The sequence below is a fragment of the Polypterus senegalus genome, chromosome 3, assembly GCF_016835505.1.
Source record: "Polypterus senegalus isolate Bchr_013 chromosome 3, ASM1683550v1, whole genome shotgun sequence".
NCBI classification, from domain to species: domain Eukaryota; kingdom Metazoa; phylum Chordata; class Cladistia; order Polypteriformes; family Polypteridae; genus Polypterus; species Polypterus senegalus.
The window spans coordinates 139,730,787-139,756,838 of record NC_053156.1 but is presented as its reverse complement, the minus strand read 5'-3'; the positions used below and the strand labels follow the sequence as shown (position 1 = coordinate 139,756,838).

At 37.0% G+C, this 26,052-nt stretch overlaps 1 protein-coding gene across 3 annotated transcripts in view; it reads right to left on the bottom strand.

Annotated features, from left to right (window-relative positions):
- The window catches only part of map3k7 (mitogen-activated protein kinase kinase kinase 7), a 117,697-nt gene that overhangs the window by 44,958 nt on the left and 46,687 nt on the right, over positions 1 to 26,052 (bottom strand). For all 3 annotated transcript variants that reach the window (XM_039747977.1, XM_039747978.1, XM_039747979.1), the window contains 5 exons: positions 19,266 to 19,404; positions 16,135 to 16,259; positions 7,102 to 7,230; positions 6,651 to 6,781; positions 2,532 to 2,613 (listed from right to left, as the gene is read on the bottom strand). In XM_039747977.1, coding sequence (XP_039603911.1) covers positions 2,532 to 2,613; positions 6,651 to 6,781; positions 7,102 to 7,230; positions 16,135 to 16,259; positions 19,266 to 19,404 — 606 coding nt within the window. The remainder of the gene's footprint in view (positions 1 to 2,531; positions 2,614 to 6,650; positions 6,782 to 7,101; positions 7,231 to 16,134; positions 16,260 to 19,265; positions 19,405 to 26,052) is intronic.

Here is a 26,052-nt window from a genome sequence, read left to right as displayed (position 1 = left end):
TTGCTGTATGCTGTTTCTTTTGTACTCCAGGACATGCAGAGGAAAGAATGGTAAAGACCAGTAACTTCGCTATATGCAATCATCAGACACTCCCCATCTGCCCGTGTCGTTCAAACACAGGAACATATATTGGTGTAAAAGTATAACAAAAGTGCACTTTTATTCAAGTGCACTTTTTCCATCGCTTTTCCTGTAAGAAGCAATGTACACACTTCTCTCTATGCCGTGGTTTCTATTACACACCTGAAAGAAAGAGACAATACATGTGAAAATATCCAGCATACAGCAACATGCGGGACTGGCAGGAACACTCAATAAAACTGAATAAAAAGAAAATCAAGTGACGGTGAGATACGAAGAAGGCAGCTTAGCAGCGTCTGTGTGTCAGAACCGGTGGGGGCGTTAGTATGCATCGTGGTACAACGCAGAGCTATAGCGTCTGTATTCTGTTTCTTTTGTACTCCAGGGCATGCAGAGGAGAGAATAGTAAAGAGCAGTAAGTTCGGCGCTATATGCAATCATCAGACACTCCCCATCTGCCCGTTGTTTTGTTATACTTTTCAATACTTTTTACTGCTCAAGCGGGCATGCTCAAAAATACGTGTAATGCCACGAAAAGTGCACGCAGACACTTCATTTCGCAAACAAAACAAGTGCACTTTTATTCAAAACTACCTGTATAACCAAGAAAAAAAAGCAAGTTACAGTAGGCGATTGATCGACAGCTTGCATGGTGCAATGCTAAGAAGTGCAGATTTTCATTCCGTGCTATATAAAATCATCACATTCAAATATTAACAGTTCCCACACACCCAAGGACCGTCCTTCCTACATTTACGACACGTGTACTTGTTGCCGTGTACACACCTCTCTGTGCTATGGTTTCTATTACACTGAATGAGCACCTGACACTGTACTTTCTTCCCTGGGGGAAGGTCCCGCATCAGAGAATTTCCAGTTCCTGCATAAATTCACACCCGATCTGACGCTGTTCGTTTTCAAATAATATTGCATTAGTGCGATTATATTTTCACATATATTGTCTCTTTCTTTCAGGTGTGTAATAGAAACCACAGCATAGAGAGAAGTGTGTACATTGCTTCTTACAGGAAAAGGCGATGGAAAAAGTGCACTTGAATAAAAGTGCACTTTTGTTATACTTTTACACCAATATATGTTCCTGTGTTTGAGCGACATGGGCAGATGGGGAGTGTCTGATGATTGCATATAGCGCCGAAGTTACTGGTCTTTACCATTCTTTCCTCTGCATGTCCTGGAGTACAAAAGAAACAGCATACAGCAACATGCGGGGACTGGCAGGAACACTCAATAAAACTGAATAAAAAGAAAAGCAAGTGACGGTGAGATACGAAGAAGGCAGCTTCGCCAGCGTTTGTGTGTCAGAACCCGGGGTTGGGGGCGTTAGTATGCATCGTGGTACACTGCAGAGCTATAGCGCGTCTTTAGTGAAAACAGCCGTGTCAGATGGGGTTGTATGGATTGATTCTGAGCGACTGAGAGAATGAAAAGTGAATAAAAAAAAAAGCTAACCTTTACAAGGATCATAAATTGCACGGCTGTTACAGACTGAAATCAAATGTATGCTTTTATTCTAAAACAGTAAGACTAAGAGCAGTTTACTTCTCAAAGCGGAGGGGCGCAGGATCGAACTCGTGACCTCTTGATTCCCAAGCGGGGCTGAGTCTATTGAACCACGGAGGCAATTACAATAAACTGCTGTCAATGTCGCATGTTAAGGCGGCTTTTTGTTTCTGCAGTTATATTTTGAATAAAAGCGCAATTGTGTTATTCTTGTGAAAATGTTTCTTTGCTATTTGGACTTCAGGCTTCATACATTATATTGTTTATGCCTACATTTTGTCATCTACTACTAGAATATAAAAAAAAGTTTCTGTTTTAACAATGTGTTGACACAGATTACTGTAGAAACGGAACAGACATGAAATGCGTGTGTTCCAAATAACGATCTATTATTTCCACTCTAAAACTCCACTTCACTCCCAGATACTCAATCAAGGCATGAGCTGGGAGAAGTTTGTGCACGTTCTAAATTGGTGGGGGGATGGAATAGCCGGCTGCTCCAAGCTTCTCTTTATCAGCACATTTAGAAGACAAAGGCGCTGGCGGAGAGGTGTGAAGGGATTTAAGAAGCGATTTAAGGTGGGACGGAATTACGAGTTTTTTCGTAGGATCTGGTAATTCTAGTGTTAAGGCATAAGAGGTCAAATAAATATTATGCATAACTTTGGTAACCTACTATATTTTGCTGCAATATGCAGCACCTCTCTATATTGTGTTTGTGTTTATAACAAGGACTGATAAATATGTTGATTTCAGATAAATTTCTGAAGAGGTGAAGGTAGGGGAAAACAAGGATTATTCAAAATGTTAAGCATGGAAGGTTTTAGCAAAACATAATTCAAGTAAAAGAAAAAAAAAAGAATGTTACAACTGCTGTCCTCCACATTACACTTTACACAATAAAAATCCGCTCATATTACATTTAATACCTGTACTGGTAGCAGAATTACTTTGCCCTTCCTCAGAATACTGACAAGGATACTGAAGTGGTTCATCATATCCTGGAAAATACTGAAGAAAAAGAACACATAAAATTAATCATTAACAAAAAATATTTTGTTTCAAAATCTTGTATTGAAATATGCTAATTTAAAAATACAAAATATTAGACAAAAACTGGTTTAAGAAAAATGTTATGGTAGTTGGCACCTAATGTTATAGTGTAAGTTAAGACAAAGTACATTTATATATTAAAACTAAAACAATCCCAAGAGTCAGATCAAAGACAAAAGACATATTTATATTTATTTTAAAAATAAAAATGGCAACCTATTGTGAAGCAGTTAAGATATTACAATGTACACTCAAAAATAATGACAATTTAGAAAAGTTATGAGTGAAGAATAATGGCCAATTTTTTAACTCAATTTACTTAATTTAATTAGTTTAGTACTAGGAAAGTACTTGAAAGTTAAATAAGTAGTACTATATTTTGCTGGTATCTTCACTGGCAATAATTAGGTCTACAAGCAACTTCAAAATTCTCATTCCACTGATTTAATCTGTGGTTTAGCTACACAGAATATTTACAAACTAACTGATAACTATACAACAGAGAATAACTTATGATCACAAGACTCGATATCTGAAAAAATACGTTTTTAAAGTGGTATAGAATTTACTCACAGGGTCCACAAAAATATTAGACTACCACATCTACTAGTAATAAGAAGAAGCGGAAGAACGTGGAAGTTGGCAAACACACAGATTTATGCATCCGGATCTTTTTGTGCGTACGAGCATTTCCTCTTTTGTCCTTATTCCATGTTTTAGTGTGAATTCTATGCACGGCGTTATGCATGAGGCCCCAGGAACAGAAAATATTTACCCATGAATTTTTAAGGAGGTTTACATATATAAATCCTTGATGCATATTTTTAGGAAGTTGTTGCGCACTGGGGAAATTCCTAAGGAGTGGAAAATGGCAAATATTATCCCGTTACATAAAAAGGGTGGCTGGGCAGATCCAAGCAACTATAGGCCAGTAAGCCTAACATTTACCACAGGTAAATTAATAGAAGGAATTATTAAGGATATGAATAAGCAACACATGGCAAGAAAGAGTTTTACTGAACAGTCAGCATCGGTTAAAGAGGTAGGTCATGTTTTACCAACATGCTAGAATTCTATGAGGAAGCAACAAAACAATATGATCAAAGAGAAGCATATAATATTGTTTATCTTGACTTTCAGAAAGCATTTGATAAGGTGCCACATGAGAGGTTGGGCATCAAACTAAAAGAAGTAGGAGTTCAGGATTATGTTTGTAGATTAAGTGAAATACTTTTTAGGCAGAGGAAGCAGAGGATGATGGTGAGAGGAACCCTATCAGAATTGACTGACATTAAGAGTGGTGTTCCAACAGGGGTCCTTGCTAGGGGCTGTGGCTATTTTTAAAATATATAAATGACTAGCAAAATACCCGCGCTTCGCAGCGGAGAAGTAGTGTGTTAAAGAAGCAATGAAAAAGAAAAGGAAACATTTTGAAAATAACGTAACAACAGGGGTCCTTGCTAGGGGCTGTGGCTATTTTTAAAATATATAAATGATTTAGACAGGAATGTAAGTAACAAGTTGGTTAAACTGGCAGATGATACCAAAACAGAAGGACTGGCAGATAATCTACAATACGTTGAATCATTACAGAGGGCATTGGACAGCATACAGGCTTGGGCAGATTTGTGGCAGATGAAGTTTAATGTAAGTAAAGTCAAAGTATTACATGTAGGAAGTATAAATGTTAGGTCTGAATACACAACGGGAGTTCTGAAAATATAAATTACAGATTATGAGAAGCATAATTGACTTAACACTATCCTCTGGCAAAGCTAACACAATGTTAGGTTATTAATATGATGTGTAGAATACAAGTCCAAGTTATGCTCAAGCTATATAACATACCGGTGAGGCCACGTTACAAAATGAATATAACACCACTAGAAAAAGTCTGGAGAAGAGTGGCTAGACTGATATCACGGCTACAGGGGATGAATTATATGGAAAGATTAAAACAGCTGAACCTTTTCAGTTTAAGCAAAGGCAGATTAAGGGGAGACATGATTAAAGTGTTTAAAATTATGAAGGGAATTAGTACAGTGGACCAAAACTGTTGTTCTAAAATGAGTTCATCAAGGGACACAATAGGAAACCTGTTAAGGGTAAATTTTGCACAAACATTAGGCAGTTTTACATTGACAACCATAGACACATGAAATAAGCTACTAAGTAGTGTGGTAGACAGTAGGACTTTAGGGACTTTCAAAACCAGACCTGATTTTTTTTTTTTTAGAAGAATTCCCTGGATAGGAAAGGCAAGCCTTGCTGGGTTGAATAGGCTGTTCTTGTCTAGATTGTTCTAATGTTCTAGCAGTATTCCCTGCTAACAGAGCTCATGCTCATGGAGTAGCACTTAGACAAGAGCATCCAAGTCCACTATCAAAGCATTGCATGATATACAAACTCATATTTTCTTAATGCAGCTTACTGTGCTGGCTAAAAACAATCAAAAGTCAAATAAAATATATATAAACTGGCATTAAGATACCTTTGTTTTTATACTACATATGCTATGTAACTCATGGCAACTGATATTGAAAAGGATGAGCTTAGCAAGAAGTAGATAAATTACACTGCATGTATATATTACATCAAATGTGTTATAGTAAATGTTATGTGAGATGCAGCTGTGCAATTTTGGTAGAAAAAAGTATTTGTGTGTCACTGTTTCAAGAACGATTACTTACTGAATATGTTTATAGCCTGTTTGTTACCTTGTTACAATTAAAAGACCAGAAACGCAAACTTATTGATAAAGCATATGGAACACTGGTACCAATTCACTATAAATTACTTAAAATATTTCCTTGAATGTACTAATCCTCATAAATTTTTCAAGAATATAGAAAAAACATTGCAGACCCTGAGCAAACTATAAAGACATATATTCATCCTTAACTACTGACAAAAGCAAATTTTAAAAATTGGGTGACCTAAGTAAGCAATGTGCATGGAAGAAGCTTCATTTTCAGGTTAAAGAATAAAATTAAGGTGAGAAAGAAACAAAGAAACAAGGAAATACTGTTGAATGCTATGAATTTGAATGGAGAGCTCAATGCTGCCAAAATAGTTCCATGACTGTGTGAGTTTACTGTTGATTCTTGGATTAATTTTACAAGCAGTTAGTTTCAGCTTCTTTATGTCAACTTGTCAGCTAACTTATTTATGTTGAAAAACTTCACAATATCAGTGCCTGTTTGATGATGTCAGATCACCATGGAACTGAGATGGAAACTACAATAAGGGGTATATAGTAACATCAATGAAACAAATTTTAATTTAACAAATATAGCAAACGAGAGGTCAGATGTACCCATGTAGCCTTTATTAGCTCAGTCCTTTTTTGTGACTGCTCAGTCCAGTAATAAGTTACATTGGCTTTGCTTTTAATTACAAATTAAAAAAATTAAATCTACAGATGTCAGCAAAGATGGTGAAATACCATACAGCCAAAGAGAGAGACACTGTGGCACAGCGGTTAACACTATAGTCTCAATGACCCAGCTTCCTGAGTTTGAATCCAGCATCTAACCCTTAATCTCCATACAGATATGCACATTTTGTTAAACATGTATTTGTCCTGTGTAAATTAGAGTATGGAAGTGTGGAAGAGTGGTCCTTGTAGTGAACTGGCACTGCATTCAGTGTTAATATTCAACAAGAGACAAGAAACTGTTACACCATAGACACTTGTTCTGATGAACTGCTGACTTCCAGTGGTTTGACATTTATTTGTTATTAGAAATTAAAACATCAACTGAAGTGCATTTTTTTTTTCAAATTTTTAAGTACTTTGTTCATCTGATGCCATTTTTGAGGGGTGTGTTTAAGGGCTATAAAATTCATCAGGGCTGTAAAATAAACAAACCTATTTAAGAGTTCACAACAATTAACTGGATTAAGTAGGTTTGTGAATGTGATAATTAACGATGTGATAATTATCTCCAATAATCTGTATGGGTGAAATATTTCTTGTACAAATCAGTAACTACCTTCATTAGATGAGACATGATTTTCACAATTTCCTCCATGGATGGGCGTTGAGAAGGATCCTTGGACCAACAACGAGTCATAAGACTTTCTATAGGCTTAGGAAGATTTTTGATGAGTGGAGGCCGGGTACCTAAGACAGAATAATAAGGCTACAATCATTCTGGAGCACATTAACTACAAACCCTTGTACAATTAAGCTTACATGTAATGCTGACAGCCTTCAATCCATTTCTTTTTATTGGTAATAATCTTATGTTTACTATAAAGAGTTTTAAATTTTATAACATTTAGATATAAAGTGGCATGAAAGCACTTACAAAGTGACTGTTGCAACACAAATTACATATAGTGCTTCAAACAGTGACAATAAACACAACACACATAAAAACAAGCATTAACTTAAAACAGAATGCAGGCTTCATGTATGAGAATACCGTAAATAGCTGTTACCATTATGAACTGCCCACATAATTCGAAATGCAGGCCCTCCAATTTCATCAAAAGGTTTCCTTCGTGTTATCACTTCCCAGAGAATAATTCCCCAGCTAAAAACATCACACTTTTCACTGTAATTGCTACCTGTAATTAAAAAAAAACACAAAAACAATACTTCCTCGGACAAATAAAAATGTAACAAAAGTTTGTTTAAAGGTTTCTACCAAATACTATTTGATTTCTTTTATCTTTTTATTTCTACATTCAAATATTACAAAAAACAGTTAAATGATTTTTAAAAGTGTGTTAGTAAAGAAAATATAAAATCCATTTATTCATCCATCCATGTTTGTAAAATAAAACATGAACACTATATTATTTGAGGTGGCTTCATCTGGAGACCAAGGCTATACCCTAGTAACCAAGTTAAAAGCAGTCTTTTTTTTTTTTTTTTTACAATGCCTGAGAAACACAAGAACAAAATAAAATATATATATAGTGGAACCTCGGTTCACTAACGTCCCGGTTCACGTACAACTCGGTTCACGACCAAAAAGATCGCCAAACTTTTGCCTCGGTTCACAACCACACACTCGGTATACGAACAAGCCAGGTTCCCTTGCCTGCCTGCAAGCTGAGCTGAAAGAGAGAGAGAGAGAGAAAGGGCGAGCGAGCACGTGCCTGCTAGGGTGGGGAGGAGGAGATTGCTTCACGTGTTTGCTGAACAAGCCAGTTTCCCTTGCGTCCTCAGTTGAGAGAGAGAGAGAGAGAGAGAGAGAGAGAGAGAGGGCGAGCATGTGCCTGCTGGGAAGGGGGAGGAGGAGATTGCTGCACGTGTTTGCCTGCCTATCTGTAGGCTGTAGTGCAAGCGAAACCATCCCCTCCCCACAGGCAGCCTGAGAGAGAAAGTGAGCTGCCATGCTTTTTCATTTAAGCAAAGCCGCTCCTTGTTCATTGTTTTCAATAAGACGTGCACTCTCTTTGTGCTCTACAGTATTTTGTGTGCTTTTGCAGTTAACTATGGCTTCTAAGCAAGTGGAGAGTGGTCAGAAGAAAGTTTTGAAGAAAATTGAAATCGAAGTAAAGAAAGAAATTACAAAAGGTGGAAAAAATGTTTACCAGTTTACTCATTTACCAATCGGAGAACCCTCGTGCTTTCAAGCAGCATAATGTAAACAAAGCCAGACTGCCAGTAATGTGGAGGGTCACAAGAACGTTCTTTTTGGAATGGCTGCATGAGGCTTTCACTCCCACCAGCTAGCTAAAAGCACCAGAAACCCAAGAAATCACAAGAGAGAAAACACCTGAAGGAAAACACTTCATGCCAGAACTCGTTTCATGCAAGGTTAGTTTTCTTGGTGGTTTTTGTATTACGGATTTTTCAAAAGTAATTTTTTTAGTTCATAATGCGATTTGTTGCAATGTTATTTTTCTCTTTTTTCAAATGTTCGCTTTTTTCCTTGTGCTTAAAACTCATGAAAGGTTTACAGATGGAGTTTTTCATAGCGTGATTAGGTGCGATGTTACATTTCTCTTTTTCAAATGTTCGCTTTTTCCTTGTGCTTAAAACTCATTAAAAATTGTTTACATGGAGGACTTCATCGTGTGATTTGTTGCAATGTTACTTTTTTGGTTGCTTGCGAGTTGGTTTTTAAATGAAGTTCGGATTTGTGCGATGTTTTTTTCTGCTGTGCTTAAAAGTCATTTTAAAAATATTGTTTACAGCGATCAGGCTTTAGGTTTAATAGCGTGATCTCCTGCAATCTCACTTTTTTGTTTGCTTGTGAGTTGGTTTTTGCAAGCGCTTCGGATTTTTTTTTCTGCTGTGCTTAAAAGTCATTTTAAAAAAATGCTGCGCGAGCACGTGCTACAGAGAGATTAGAGAGCCGGGCAGCTGACAGGGAAGGGATTGGGGGGACGGATAGGTGTGTGTGTGTTTGTGCGCTCGCGCTACACAGAGAGAGAGCGCGTGAGCGAGCCAGCTCCTGTAGCTGATCAGGGAGCCTGGGTGTTTTGTGTCAGTGTTATTCAATGTTTTTACATTAGTTTACTATTACACTGTGGATTCTGTAGTGTAATTAACTATATTTGTGCTTAATCTTTACATATTTTTACATATTTACATACAGTTTGTATGCGGTCTGGAGCGGATTAATTGTATTTACATTCAATCCTATGGGGAAACTGCTTCGGTTCACGACCAAAGTTCTGGAACGAATTATGGTCGTGAACCGAGGTTCCACTGTACATATATATATATATATATATATATATATATATATATATATATATATATATATATATAATACAAATATATATAAAAATATATATATATAAATATATATATATATAAATACATATACATAAATATATATATATATATATAAATATATATATATATATAAATATATATACAAATATAAATATATATATACTAGCAAAATACCCGCGCTTTGCAGCTGAGAAGTAGTGTGTTAAAGAAGTAATGAAAAAGAAAAGGAAACATTTTGAAAATAACGTAACATGATTGTCAATGTAATTGTTTTGTCATTATTGTGAGTGAGGAGTGTTGCTGTCATTCATATATATATATATATATTACATATATATACACATACATACAGTACATATACACACACACACACATATACACACACAAATACATATATATATATTATATATATATACACACACATACATACATATCTACATATCTACATATACACACACACACATATATACATACATATCTACATATATACATATACACACACACACACTCACATATACAAATAATTAAATGGGCAGGCTATTTCGTATCAGTGTAATACGCTGTTTGTTAAAACGGATGACTCCCGCTCTTACGTGCAAGTCTGCGTGGATATTATGAACTATTGTTTCTGTTCAAGTTCTATTTAAAATTTAAATAGAAGGAATTTTTATTTAGTCGACAGAATATTATTCCGGAATAAATCAACTCAAACCTTAAATAACTTATAATATTTTGTTCTCCATAAAAATATATCCTGTCTAAATTATACAAGGTAGAAATAAAGTAAACGTTAAAAGAACAAACATTCAAATTTCTTTACTCTTATGTAATTTTATATAAAAAATAAACTTAAATTTTAAATATCCCAAAAGATTTTGCTCTCCATAAAAATATATCCTGTCAAAATTATACAAATTCAAATATGAACATGGTGCATAACAAAACCTGGAAATATAAATAAAATTTGTTCTTTTCAGCAATCAGATTCAAATCAGATCATTCAGTTGTCTTTGCTCTTATGTCATTTTATCAGAGCTGGACGCCTGGCATCTTTTTTTTCGTTTATGTTTGGTGTGAGGTTCTGTGTTGTGGATATTCTCAGGATGGACTGCAGGTGCTCATCAGTGAGGCGACTCCTGTGTGCTGTTTTGTTAGTCTTCATGACTGAAAAGAGCTTCTCACACAGATATGTGCTACCAAACATGAATAAACTGTGCGGGCCCTGCAGTATCGTACTTTGCCTTCAGTGTGTCATTACACTGCAGCTCAATCACCTCCATCTGAATCTGCACAGGTGCACTTTCCACATCGACAGCAAATGGGTTGCGAAACAACAGAAAATTCTTTTTTTGTTCTTTAAAGTCACCAAAGCGCCATGCGAACTCCGTGTGCAGTGCGCTCAGTTTATCAGCAAAATGCGTATTTGGGAACACCATTGTGGTGACTTGGTTCAACATTACTTGGCAACAGGGAAAGTGGGGCAAGTTGCACTGGTGCATTTGTGTCTCCCATAAAAGTAGCTTCACTTGAAATCACTTTGTGATTTTGCACGAGTAAAAACGTCTGCTGAAGTGTCAGATTCTTCTTTAACTCTTCTGCTTTCTTTATCTTGTGCATTGCATTCAGGTCTTTCTGGTTATCTTGATGTTTTGTCTCACAGTGCCGTCTTAGATTAAATTCTGTAATTACAGCCACATTAGCTCCACAAATGAGACACATGGGTTTACCGGCAATGTCAGTAAACATAATCAGCCTCCCATTGGTTTTTAAAGGCTCTATGTTCAGAATCACCTTTTCTCTTCGGCATCGTGTGGGCTAGCTTCGCAATAACTTGCAGCATCATAAGCTAGACTTGATCAACGCGGTAAGTGTTCGGCAAGGCAGCTGAAGCGCTGCATTATGGGATCTGTAGTTTATTGTGTTACCAACGCTTCATTTCCCCAGGCCATTAATAACAATAATACAGTATATAAAATGATCTCGCGGGCCGGATTTAATTACACGCCGGGCCGGATGTGGCCCATGGGCCTTGAGTTTGACACATATGGACTAAATAGAACTTGAAAAGATATATTTTTTCGAATGTGATCGCGCAATTCAGATCGAGTTGACGCGCACTACAGTACATCGAGCCCGCGTGCTATTGTGGTTTTGCCTGCGTGCCTTAAGTTACCCTCCCCTCGCTCTTACTTTTTTACCGTTTATCTAATGAATACACCGAGTATGGCTTTACCAAAACAATCATTGATCGCAAATAAAGTATCCATTATTCATAAAGCTTCAATTGGTGATCTGTCTTTCTGCGTTAACCGCATATTTTTTCATACGTCTCAAACCAAGGGGATGCGAAGTTAAAATGAATAAAAATGCGTGCATACATACTCAGTGCATCCACTCTCGGGAATCGAACCTCGGCGCTAGAGGCGAAGCCTCTACTATTGCGCCACGCCGTGTGGTTTATCTATTTGAGCGTAGCAGTGTAGTTTTTGTTCAGCACTCTTTGGAACTGTTGCTTTTTGTCTGCGCTCGCGCAGTTCCGTGAGCCGCTGAATATGGTTTTATATGTCACTTTCGCTTCGCTTCTAATTGTTTCGCTGCCTTCTTAATTATATAATGCATGTTTTCTTAAGCGCTTTTTGGAGGTCTTCCTGGTTTTCTACGTACTGCGTAATTATGTGGCAGGCGTGATGATGTCACACGAAACTCAGCCCCCCACGGCTTTCGAGCTCAACTCCATTACAGTAAATGGAGAAAAATAGCTTCTAGTTATGACCATTATGCGTAGAATTTCAAAATGAAACCTGCCCAACTTTTGTAAGGAAGCTGTAAGGAATGAGCCTGCCAAATTTCAGCCTTCTACCTACACGGCAAGTTGGAGAATTAGTGATGAGTCAGTGAGTCAGTCAGTGAGGGCTTTGCCTTTTATTAGTATAGATAAATATATATATAAATATACATATACAAATATATATATATATATATATATATATATATATATATATATATATATATATATATATATATATATATATATATATATATATAAATATAAATACAAATAAATAAATAAATACAGGCAGTCCCTGGCTTACGTACGAGATAGGGACTGTAGGTTTGTTCTTAAGTTGAATTTGTATTTAAGTTGGAACAGGTACATTATTTTAATAAATGCTATTGTTGAACAACTGTAACCAAGTGCTCTGCCAATGAATGATGGAGTTTCACCTCTCTCTGACCTTGCACTTGCATCAGATTTCTGTTTCAGAGACATTGTTAAGATGCGCTCCTCTGCACAACACTGTACACGCATTCAAAGCAGGAAGGCACCCCTCGTCAGCACGTAACAGTACAAGAAGGCTTGCTATTGAGAATGAATGGGGGCGGGAAGGGGTGGTTCACCACCCGCCTACCACACAGTCACCTCCACTTCTATACAGTATGCTGCCTGCAACGTCAGCCCACCGAGAACGAACAGGGTACGGCTAAAGGTGGGTAGTGAATTGCCCACCACCACTGCCCTTCAACAGGAAGCCACCCAAGGCACACTACAATGCGGAACCCTGCCGCCCGTTCACCCTCAATGGCCTCCATTCAGCCATAACCAGGTCACAGCTTGCAGCATCACCAGCCGCCCACCGAGGATGAATGGTGACAGCCGTTCAAGGGACACTGCAAGGCTGTGTGGTGGGCGGGCAGTGAAATGCCCCCCTCTGCCCCATCCATCCCATCCCTCATCTGATGGGAAACCCCCTCTTAAGCCAGACAAATTCCGCTTCCACCTCCAGATCACGCACTCTTTCTGACATCATTTCTGCCTGTCCCTGCTGGGCCCTCCTCTTCCTTCCCACTGCCTATATCTATCTATCTATCTATCTATCTATATCTACCAGATATACAATTTAAAGAGATTGTTATTTTCATTGGAATTACATATGCATTATCTTCACTTTTACTTTAAAACTTTCCGGCCCCATGTGTGGTTACATCTCTTTCTCGCAGGACATATAACGCTGCTTGCTTTATGAAGGGGGTGCGGCTGAATGCACGCTAAGGAGATGCCATCAAATCATCTGCTGTCTTTCTGCTGCTGGCAAGCAGGCTGTTCTGCTTGTCTCGCTGCCCGATCATATCGAAGCCTGTGCAGCAGCTGTCCTTTCGCCAATTCGTGTCTCTGCTGCTCGCAATGTGAAGGGAGGAGGGGAGGATTTGGGTGGCTGAATGCACGCTAAGGAGAAGTGGTCGGATCATCTGTTGGCTTTCTGCTGCTGGTGAGGTGCGTGTTTTGCTTGTCGCTTGTCGTTTTCAGAGCAAGTTAAAAAGTGTCTCTCGCAGGACTTCAAATTGTCTTCCGAGACGATTACGTCTCGTCTTCCTAGTCTTCCTCCCAAAGATTTTTTTTATAATAGAGAGATATATATCTATATATAAAACACATTATTTATTTTACAATATTTGTTATGATTGGATGTTCAGTAAAATTAAAACATATGGACGGAAATTGGTGTGAGAGTGTCAATGGTCCTGTAATCAGACAGAAACTGGTTACAGATTTAAGCAAGATGTACACTCAATGGCCACTTTATTAGGTGCTTCTATATATTACCAGGAACTTCAACTTTATTGTCATATGTATTCAGTGCAATGAAAATCTTATTCTGTGAGTCCTCCAGCAATAGACAATTATACACAACAAAAGACAATTATACACAACTAAAAACACTCAGAAAGAACCCCATTTGCCTACAGAACAGCCTGAATTCTTCAATGCATGTATTTAACAACACATTGGTGATATTTCTTTGCATTTACATTGACTGAACAGCATCATGCAGTTACTGCAGAGCATATTCATAGTTATCTTTCTATTCTACCTCAGTCCAAACATACTCTATTGGATTGAGATTTATGACCATTGTAAGAGGAATGAAGTTACTGTCATGTCATGTCTCCTAGTGATATTGTGTGCTTTGAGACCTGATAAATTATAATGGTGCAAGTATCCATTTGAAAAAATTTAGAGCGCATGTTGAGGCACATAGTGTGCAGAGTCAACACCTACAGACCTGAAAACTTTGTGTGGCCTCCAGATTAGCTCAAGAACAGTGTGTAGACAGCTTCATGGAATGTTTTGCATGGCTGAGCAGCTGCATCCAAGCCTTACATCACCAAGTGCAATGCAAAGCATTTGATGCAGTGGTGTAAAGCAAACCGCCACTAAACTCTAGAGCAATAGAGATGTGTCCTCTGGAGTGACAAGTCATACTTCTCTGTCTGGCAATCCAGTGGATGAGTCTGTGTGCACTGTGCCAAGAGTAAAGTTTGGTGGATAGGGGATTATGATGTGGGGTTGTTTTTCAGGGGTTGGGCTTGGCCCTTTAGTTCCAGTAAAAGAAACTCTTAATGCTTCAGTATAAGAAGACATTTTGGACAATTTCATACTCGCAACTTTGTGGGAACAGATGGGGATGGCTCCTTCCTGTTCCAACATGACTGCACATCAGTGCACAAAGCAAAGTCTATAAAGAAATGGATGAGCGAGTTTGGTGTAGAGGAACTTGACTGGCCTGCATGAAGCCCTGACCTCAACCCGACAAAACACCTTAGGGATGAATTGGCAAGGAGACTGCAAGCTAGGCCTTCTTGTCCAACATCAGTGCCTGACCTAACAAATGCTCTCCTAGGAAGAATGGTCAAACATTCCCATAAACATACTCCTAAACCTTGTGGAATGCCTTCCCAGAGGAGCTAAAGCTGTTATAGCTGCAAAAGGAGGGCCAACTCCATATTAAAGCCTATGTATTAAGAATGAGATGTCATTAAAGTGCGTAAAGGCAGGTGTCACAATACTTTTGGCAATATAGCATATGTTCAATTGACATTAAGTGGACTAATGAGAACCATTATACTAATCCACTACTACTGCACTATACCTTTAATACTAGGCAGGACAGATCCGTTGATTGCTGCCGTCAAGGTCAAATTCTGACTCATCCTGATATGCAAATCTCATAAGGTCATCTCACTTGCTGAATTTTGCACATCTCAATAGCTAAATTGTAATTACTGTGTGTCCAACCTCACCTTCTCTCTCTGTCCCGTGTAGCCTATATTTCCCTGCTCTTAGCTTGCCAAAGTGGAACCCACTGTGGGCTTATGCGATTGTTGCCTATACGCTTTAAAGTCGCATGTCTGAGATGTCTGTCTACATGAATCTGTTTAAAGAGATACATTTGAGTATTTGTGGTCTTTGTTTTCATGAACAAGTTTGGCCATTCTTCTCTGATCTCTCTCATTAGCATGGTGTTTTTACATAAAAAGTCACTCACTGGATGTTTTTTGTTTATTGCACCATACTCTGTAAATGTTAAAACTGTACTGTGTAAAAATATCAGGGGGATGGCTCTTTCTGAAATGCTAGAACCACCATGGGTGCCATCGATAATCACATCAGGATTAAAGTAATTGAGATGCTCCTTGCCCATTCTTGTTTGAACAAAATACTACACCTTCTGACCACATCTGCATGCCATACATACCAAACTGCAGCTACCTTATTGGCTATTTAGAAGATCAAGATATTTGCATTAACAAGCAGGTGTACTTTCTAAAGTTACCTCTGAGAACACCAAGTCTTAAACAAACTTGAGCACTGACACAAACAAGTAAGGAATTTAAAATTTGATTAGAAATGTTCTCTAATAACAATAAGATAGGCACTGAAATAAGAGCAATGTTAATTACACTTATATGCAAAATTAGCTTTTACTTCCACTTGCCTTCAAACACCTCTGGTGCCATCCAAGCAGCACTGCCTTTGTTGTTTGTCATGTGTGTCTGAATATCACATGCCGTTCCAAAGTCACAAATTTTCAATACTGTGCCACCAGCTACTAGTAGCAGACTGGGGGGGATTAGGAGAGGGGGAATACAAAAGTTATTTATGATGAATTTATATTTACACTGTAAATGCATATATCATATTTAAAATTCATTAAGATCACGCTAAATTGTTGGTACATATATACAAACATAAATTCATACAAAACAGTAAAATAAAATATACAATATTTCAAACTATGACTCAAGATGACAAATTTGGAATTCATGATGGGACTTATTTTAAAAATTAAATTTCTGTATGAATTTGATTCCTCTTAACCTCCTTAGAGTTAGACCCGAGCGTCATTCAGGCTGTAAAAACAACACTAAAAACGTTAGTCCCAAGCATCACTCAGGCAACTACATAGACATGTCTGGCATAAGCATTAGACCCTAGGTTTACTCAAGACTGGTGCCGAGTGTTGCTGGAGAAACGTTATAGGTGTGTCTTGCATAAGTAAGAGGCCCAAGTGTTACCCTGGCAATGGTGCAGATACATCTTCTTTTTACCTCATAATGGTGACACCATTTTGAAATCAAAACCCCTACTTTTGGAAAAAAAAAAATAGGAAACTAAAAAACATTTGAACAAATGTCTGAAAATCCAAGGTAAGTTCTTATCAGTACTGAGCACAATACATATTAAAGCATTGCATTTATTTATATTAATCTTCATTTGTCACAATCAAATCTGACTGAATTTTAAGTTTTGGGTTAAACTGATTCAAAATATACCTGCTAATTGAGGCAATTGGGTCACCTAATGAATTTCATTTATTAAACTGTAGAGAAAAGCCAAGCAAAATGACACCTTTTATTGGCTAACTAAAAAGATTACAATAGATAAACTTTCGAGGCAACTCGGGCCCCTACTTTAGGCAAGGGCCCCGAGTTACCTCAAAAGCTTGCATATTGTAATCTTTTTAGTTAGTCAATAAAAGGTGTCATTTTGCTTGGTTTTCCTCTACGTTTATAATGTCTAACATGGGACAATACCTTAGTACTACAGACATTTATTAAACTGCTAATAAAATGATATACGCAAATGAAAAGGTATAACTGCTCAAGGTATTAACACTAGAATTACCAGAGCCTACGAAAAAACTCGTAAATCCGTCCCACCTTAAATCGCTTCTTAAAATCGTTCACAGCTCTCCACCAGCGTCTTTTGTCATCTAAATGTGCTGATAAAAATCAGGCTGCAAGCAGCCGGCTATTCCATCCCCACCGACTTAGAACGTGCACAAACTTCTCCCAGCTCATGCCTTGATTGATTTTCTGGGAGTGAAATGGAGTTTTAGAGTGGAAATAATAGATCGTTGTTTGGAACACACGCATTTCATGTCTGTTCCGTTTCTACAGTAATCTGTGTAAATACATTGTTAAAACAGAAACGTTTTTTATATTCTACTAGTAGATGACAAAATGTAGGCATAAACTATATAATGTATGAAGCCTGAAGTCCAAATATCAAAGAAATATTTTCACAGAAGGTACAAATCTAACACAACAATTGCGCTTTTATTCAAATATATATAACTGCAGAAACAAAAAGCCGCCTTAACATGCGATATTGACACTTGTTTGTTATGAATGCCTCCGTAGCGCAATAGAATCAGCTCCCGCCTGGGAATCAAAAGGTTGCGAGTTCGATCCTGCACCGCTGCATTTTGAGAAGTTAACTACTCTTAGTCTTACTATTTTAGAATAAAAACATACATTTGATTTCAGTCTGTAACAGCCGGTGTAATTTTGATACTTGTAAAGGTTAGCTTTGGTTTTTTTAATTCACTTTTCATTCTCTCAGTCGCGTTCAGGATCCTTCCCAAAGCCCCGCCCCCTTCCCATCTGATACTGCTGTTTTCACGTAGACGCGATGTAACAGAGGTAAACTCAGCTCCCTTCTACATCGGAGCAAGAATGCACATACCATTGCTTGCATACTAAGGTGTCAGCAGGCTTTTCGTGGCATTACACACATTTTTGAGCATGCCCTCTGCACACTACTTGTGACTTTAGGCTTTAGGAAGTAAGTAAATAAATAAAGGTAAATCATGTCATAAAACGATTTCTTCAAAACGTCAAATGTTATTTATTTGGCACGGACATTCTCAAAAAATACATAAGTAATGCCACAAAAAGTGCATGCAGACATGTCCGTGCCAAATAAATAACATTCAACGTTTTGAAGAAATCATTTTATGACACGATTTATAAGTAGTGTGCAGAGGGCATGCTCAAAAATGTGTGTAAAGCCACGAAAAGCGCCTGCTGACACTTTAGTATGCAAGCAATGGTATGTGCATTCTTGCTCCGATGTAGAAGGGAGCTGAGTTTACCTCTGTTACATCGCGTCTATGTGAAAACAGCAGTAATGGAGCTCAAAATGGAGCGGTGCAGGATCGAACTCGCAACCTTTTGATTCCCAGGTGGGAGCTGATTCTATTGCGCTACGGAGGCATTCATAACAAACAAGTCAAAAGACGCTGGTGGAGAGCTGTGAACGATTTTAAGAAGCGATTTAAGGTGGGACAGATTTACGAGTTTTTTCGTAGGCTCTGGTAATTCTAGTGTTAATGCCGTTAGACCTGAAATTTGTCATCTTCAATACAAAAAAGAAAAAAATAAGTGAACTTTAACTCATTGTTTATCTTTTGCATGGTATTTCTGAACCAATTTTCACAACATATGTTAAAACAATACCATTTGAACTTAAAAAGTATGCACTCATCGATTACCTATTCAAAATACATTCAAAATATGTTGCTGCTATTGAATGTTTTTGTTGTTGCCTCATAAAAGAACAAGACTACATATGCATTTAAAAAAAAAAATCAAAAATCACACATAAAAATCTAAGCAAGTAAATCTACCAATAGCTTTGACATTATATCAATATTACTAGGAGTATCAACAGTACTTTGTGAGGATGGCTTAGTTTTACAACATAAAAAAGGACAAAAATCTCTATTTTAGATGCTTATATAAAATACTTAGCATGGTTAGAAAATCTCCTAAGTTATCATACTTTGGTGGTTTGAGGTCCCTGTGAATTAAAGCCTTTGGTTTCATTCCATGTAGGTAGGCCACTCCCTGCGAGCATTGCAAGCACCAGCTCATGGCATGGGCCGCAGTATAATGTGGCAGAGGCTCAGCACCATGCAAAACTAGGAGAGAATGAAAGAAAAAAAAAGGATTGGAAATTAAAAGTCCATAATATGCGATTTAGTATTTTTAATTTACCAGGTGGAAAGTTACTAAAGTTACTATGCTAAAAGATTGGTCCCTTTCATTTGTCAGGCAGAGACATTTGAGGAAGATTCTCCTCCGGCAGCAGGGCATTAATTATACTATCCATCAAATATTCAAGATTTCCTGTATTGTAACATTCCTGATAAGGTTTCATACAACACACACCACAATATGCCTCTGAAGTAATAACCTCAAGCCAAAATGTGTGAAGTGATATGGCATGTTACAGGCTGTTGTGGAGGAACAACAGACAGACAAAGGCCCATTGATGCAGTTCTACAGTTGTGGAAAGAAACTGCTCTCCACATCAAGCAGGCTGAGCTGCTGGGGCAGTCAACAGCAAGCTAGAAGTCACACATGACTCCGGTATTGAGGTCTATGACCCACATACAAACACTAACTGGTTAGAAGATGCCACCACAGCACCACAAAAAGAGCATATTAAAATATATATATATATATATATATATATATATATATATATATATATATATATATATATATATTCCAGATGAGAAAAGGAGAATAAACAAGAAATAAGCAATAAGGATAAGTGATACAACATATTTGATGTCCAACTCGAGGTTGGAAACACTTGTTACTATTCTGCAATTAACAACTGGTTAAACTGATGACTTTTACTATCAAAAAAGTGTCTAAAATAACAAATTTAAAACTCCTTGGAGTAGATTACCCGATTTGGACAATGCAGCAATAAGAAATTTTCATTGATTTATAATGTGGAAATCCTACAAATGCATGAAGGAGTCCTTCACAAAAAACTTAACAGACATCATTAAAGAAGACATGGGACCTACATATCATTTAGCTGGTAAACATTCTCAGGGAGCTTACTTCAGCAAATCTGACAAACGTTGGAAAAAAGAAAAAATTTTATTCTAGCTAGAGTCAAAGGAAAGATTATTTTTGAGAACAAATCTATATCTTTCTGGAGTTTTCTATTACAACGTTTCGAATGTCTGAATATAATGAATGCTATTATGCCATGACTACATGCTGAAAGAATACAGTTTGGCCTTTTCCTTCTAGGTAAGCCAAGGGTTGTGGCTGAAAGAAACACCTAAAGATACAAGATGCCAGAAGAGTAATTTATACTGTATATGCCACATATTTTAAATATCCTTAATTTCTTTTGTTTTTATTACCTACCTGTGATTTAGATTATCCTCCTTCCTGTGATTGTTAACCCCTTTCTTGGGTACTAAAATTCTCTTTTTAGTTACATTCATATATATAGTGAAAAGCTTCTAATATTGTTGCCATTTTTGTCTGTATACAATTACTATTTTTTCCATCGACCAATTTTATTAAAATTTGACATATTTATAGTTCATGAAAATGTGTCAGGAAAGTTCCATTTTCATTGAGATATTTCAAATAGTGTGCACAGTACACATATTTTAAACGTCAAAACCACCTACTAAAATACACTGGCAATTTTTAAACTCTTCAGTATTAAAACTGAGAAAAATGCTGAGTGAGTTCAATTATTGTTTAGTTTACTGTTTCAAATGAACCTACAGAGAGGTGTCTACTTGTATGTACTTCCCAGCTGCTCACTTATCTTGCTCTTTTGAATTTGTAGCAGTTAACTTACATGATGTTTTTGACCATAAAGGTAAAAATTGAAAACAACTTATATGGAAATGAAGGACAGAACAAACTCCCTTGTCATGGATGGTAACATTATGCATGCAGTAAATAAAATGACCTGATGCTGCATTATCCGCAGATCACGGGGATTTAAAATGTTTCTCTGACATTATATTTCATTGCCAAAGTGCTACAATAACCTATCTATCTATCCTTGGTTGTTACAGGCAACAATTCTACCTTGCAACCCCAATAAATATTCGTGGTACCCATTGACCAACTCTTTCAAAATTCTGGTTAAGAAATCTGAACTCCAATTACACCTAGACCACCTTCACAACCAAAAACTAATAACAGGTGGATGCTGCAATGTATGAAAGGTATTTCAGGCTCTTCAAGCATATTTAGGCTCCATTTTTAACTACACAATACTGTGCTGTTAAGAAACATTTTATATATCCCACACACACATTTACATTCTACTATCACTGTTTATGAATAGGACTTCCTGTTGCAAAAATATGTAGTAAACAAAATGTCATAACTAACACTTTAATGAAGTCACTAAAAAAACGAAAAAGTTCCAACTTTAAGTTAGGTAAGTTTCTGAATGTACCTGAATGTTAGGAATTGTCTTCTGTTCTGCACTACAAAGTTACATCATTACTATTATTGACAATTTTTCTTGTTGTCACCTTTGACATCTAAACCCAACATTTTACATCTTTTATATTGCTATATCACTCACCTGTGTAACATGATTATACTTAGTAATAAAACTTTATAACTCATGTCATTTCTTTTCTTTTCCTTTCTCCCTTTCTTTGTACCTTCCTCTCTCTCCCTTTTAAAAACAGGAAAATATATAAATCGATATTTTAATGATAAATGTCATTTTAGCTAAATTCCAAGTCATAAGCTATTATTCAGTCCTATTGTTATTTCTTTTTTCTATTACTCATCTTTATTTTTTTTATTTTTATCCCTAGCTGTCTTTTTAAGTGGATCTATGTTAACTATTATTTATTGTAATCTGACTAATTTATTAGTAAGCACTGTTGAGAGAACATGCTTCTTTTGGGCATGCCATGCTTCATGGAATTGGGACTTGAGGTGTTTGATCTTAGCCTTCTTTGCTGAGGAAAGATGGAAGCGTGGAAAGGGAAAAGGAGAGAGAAATTATAGTCGTTTTATTCTGTACTCATGCTGTCATTCTAGGAGTGCTGCATGTAATGGGTGGCGCAGGGAAACGGGAAATTTTGGAACTAGGTGTTGGGGAGAAGAGAAGACCCCAGGTGGTGCCACTTTACATACTGCCTGACAATCGTTGGTAGCTACTCGACGATTGTTTGGAAGATGCTTCATTTAACGCAATAGTAATATTCTATGGCCTATGAGATCCACAGATCTCACTGTTTGTGATTTTTTTCTGCTGGGACATCTTAAAAGCCAAGTGTACCACACATGTCCTGCAGCCATTGCTGAATTAAAAAGGATTGAAGAGGAAATCGCTGGCATTCCTCTTGACATGTTACGTCGAGCAATACGTTGAGCCACAACAGGCTGTCATAATTGGTATGGAGAAATGAACAACACCTTCATGGTTTTTTCTTCAAAACATAAAATGAAGATTGAATGAATATTGATTACCATCATTAATTGCATATCCTTTACAATACATTTCATCATTAAATGTATTTTGTAATGTGTTAATTCGTGCATTGAATGTCAATTGAAAATTTCTCATTTCCCTGCTTCACCCTGTATTACAGGTGGCAGGGCTTAGCAGTGGGAAACTCATAATCCATTTACTTTTGTTTCAATATCCAGTTATTCAGTTGCATTTCACACTACAAACTTAAAAGCAAGCCAAGCATGCCATGTTTGCATGTTATTGACTTCTTAATTAGGCACAAACATTTTATTCCTCAGAAAAAAAATACCATGAAGGCCCATTGTGTTTGCACACTGCTTCATTTTCCAAACCACAGCTCCAGAAGCAAATCACTTATTTTTGAAAAACTATGACTACTTGAAAAGTATGTGCTACTACACATGTGATGTGCTTCAATGATCACATTTAAAGGATGCCTCACCTGCATGCAACACTTTTGTGGTGGAAGATTAGTGGGTCTGATTGTTTGGGCACTGCTATTCATTTATCAGTACCTTTGCATGTGTTCTGATAGACCTGATCACAAGTAACTGTCTGAGTGTCACACAAAGTCAACAAAAAAAGGGACACAATGAGGAAAACAAAGGCTGAAATGTCCACTTTAATCTCGTAGTTTATTTTGTCATTAAAGTAGAACTTCGTAAACTTAATCTTAAAATCAATGTCAAATTTACTAGAGGTTCTCAGATCCTATCGTAACTGAAGTAGCATGTTAATGCTTCATACTGTAGGTGTTTAATTATTAACAGTATACAATATTTAAATGAAGTTCAAAATGTATCTGAATAATGTAATATACATACTTTAATGAATTTCATCTTAAAAATGATATCAATAGCTCCAAGAAGATAGCTCTTGGAAATCTAAATCGACTTAGAAGCCAGTTGTCAATAAAGATGTGCTCTTTTCTAATGAATTGAATTCCTTTATTTTTATTGTATGGTACAATTAGATTCACTATGCAAATCCTCCTTAAACGTATTTTCCAAAAAAATAAATAAATAAATAAATAGGATTAAAAAACAATGAAAAATATACAATATGAAACAAGTACAATATACATATAAATATAGTGTAGATAGTGCAAATGGTTCATAAAGCTGGATCAGGTTGTGCAATATCACAACTGCAGTGCAAGTTTTCAGTGAAGTCATTTTAATTCTATGTGCAAACAGTTCTACCAGGAGCACTTGATGGACGGACTGATTGAGTGTGTTTTTAGCTCTTGAGATGAAGCAGTTTCTGAACCTCGAGATTTGTGCTCGAGGTGTTTGCCGAAAAGAAAAAGTTCAAATAGACTGTGTGCATGGCTGAGGCATCATGTCCTATAAATGTTCTCCAGGGTAGAAGCTGTATCCCTATAATCCTCTGTGCTCTTGAAGCAACCCACCATAGAGCTTTCCGATCAGCTGGTGTACAGCTGTGATTCCACATTCAGATACAATGGGTTAAAATACTCCAAGTGGTGCACTGATAGTAACAACGCTAAAGCAGCTATGGTATTTGGAAAAATTTGGCCATTCCGTGGGTCATTATACTGTTACAGGTTGATTACAATCAGATGCCTTAAATTTATAAACAATATGAGGTTAATTTTAGTGTATTTGATAAAGCCATGTCAAGGATCTAAAAAAAGAATGTGAAACCACACAGGAACAGTAGCACTGCTTTGACGCTGGGTGCCACCAGTGCAAAACCGACTGGAAACTTGCGTACGCACAGGGTAAGGCTAGCATGAGAATGTGTGAGACTTTACGCCAAGCTTAGTTTTTATACATCTCAAAGTGAGCGTGGAAACAGGTGTATACAACATTATACATGAAGCCCCAGGTTTTGTCACATGCAGAAATTCTCAGATGATTCTGCACTAAATGGGTGTGCAGATAAGGGGGGATGGGACAAAGTATATAAGTCAGGTGGAGAACTTTGTTTTTGATTGAGAAGTTCACTTAGGATGCTAAATTCTTTTACTATGGGTAGTGATATCCTTTACTTGTTTTACCAGTGCAGTGCAATCATTTCTGTGCTATGATGTGCTAGGCTGGTAACATCACTTCCAGAGAGGCCCACCGAATCAAAAAGTTACTTAAAAAGGCACGTTCAGTTATGTGATACATTCTTCATCCGATAGAGTTACAGTAATCCCTCGCTATATCGCGCTTTGACTTTCTCGTTTCACTCTATCGCGGATTTTAAATGTAAGCATATCTAAATATATATCATGGATTTTTCGCTGGTTCGCCGCTTTCTGGACAATGGGTCTTTTAATTTAGGTTACATGCTTCCTCAGTTTGATTGCCCAGTTGATTTCATACAAGGGATGCTATTGGCGGTTGGCTTAAAAGCTACCCAATCAGAGCATTTATTACATATTAACTAAAACTCCTCAATGCTATAAGATATGCTTCCCGCGTGGCACTTGTTTGCTTCTCTCTATCTTGCTCACTCTCTCTGCCTGACGGAGGGGGTGTGAGCAGAGGGGCTGTTTGCACAGAGGACACGGACGGACGCTCTTCTACAAAATGCCGCTTTATCACGGTGCTTCTGTATACTTAAAAGAATGTATTGATTTTTGGATTGTTTGCTTTTCTTTGCGAGCGCTCTCTCTGACATTCTCTGCTCCTGACGGCAGCTCCTTTAAAGATAAGATATATTTGCTTTCTTTTAATTGTGAGAAAGAACTGTCATCTCTGTCTTGTAATGGAGCACAGTTTAAACGTTTGACTAAAGGGTGTTATTTCATGTCTAGAGGGCTCTAATAATGTTAACAGTGTGGGAGAGTTTATAAGGGCTTAAAATATATAAAAATAACCATACAAACATATGGTTTCTACTTCGGGGACTTTCACCTATCGCGGGGGGGTCTGGAACGTAACCCCCGCGATCGAGGAGGGATTACTGTAGTTATAGAGGGAATGAAAACAAAACTGAGGCCTTTGTGAACAATAAAGCACCTCCTCTATTTCTGACACACTCTCATTAAATACATTCAGCTAATGAATTATGAAAAAGAAGTGTGGTAAGAAATACAACTAGAGCTCCTTTATATCAATGGTAATACACCAACTCTTTTGATATTTCACCAAGTGTGAAGGAAATGATTTAATGTATTTTTTTTCTATATCTTTATATATAACATATCAGTTATATGTTATATATGTATATTCACATATATTGCTATTAAAGAATAAAGGATTTCCTTTAGGCTCTCCTAAAACATGATGTAGCTTGAATCATGTGATAAGTTGTGCATTTTAAGTTCCTAATTTTTCAA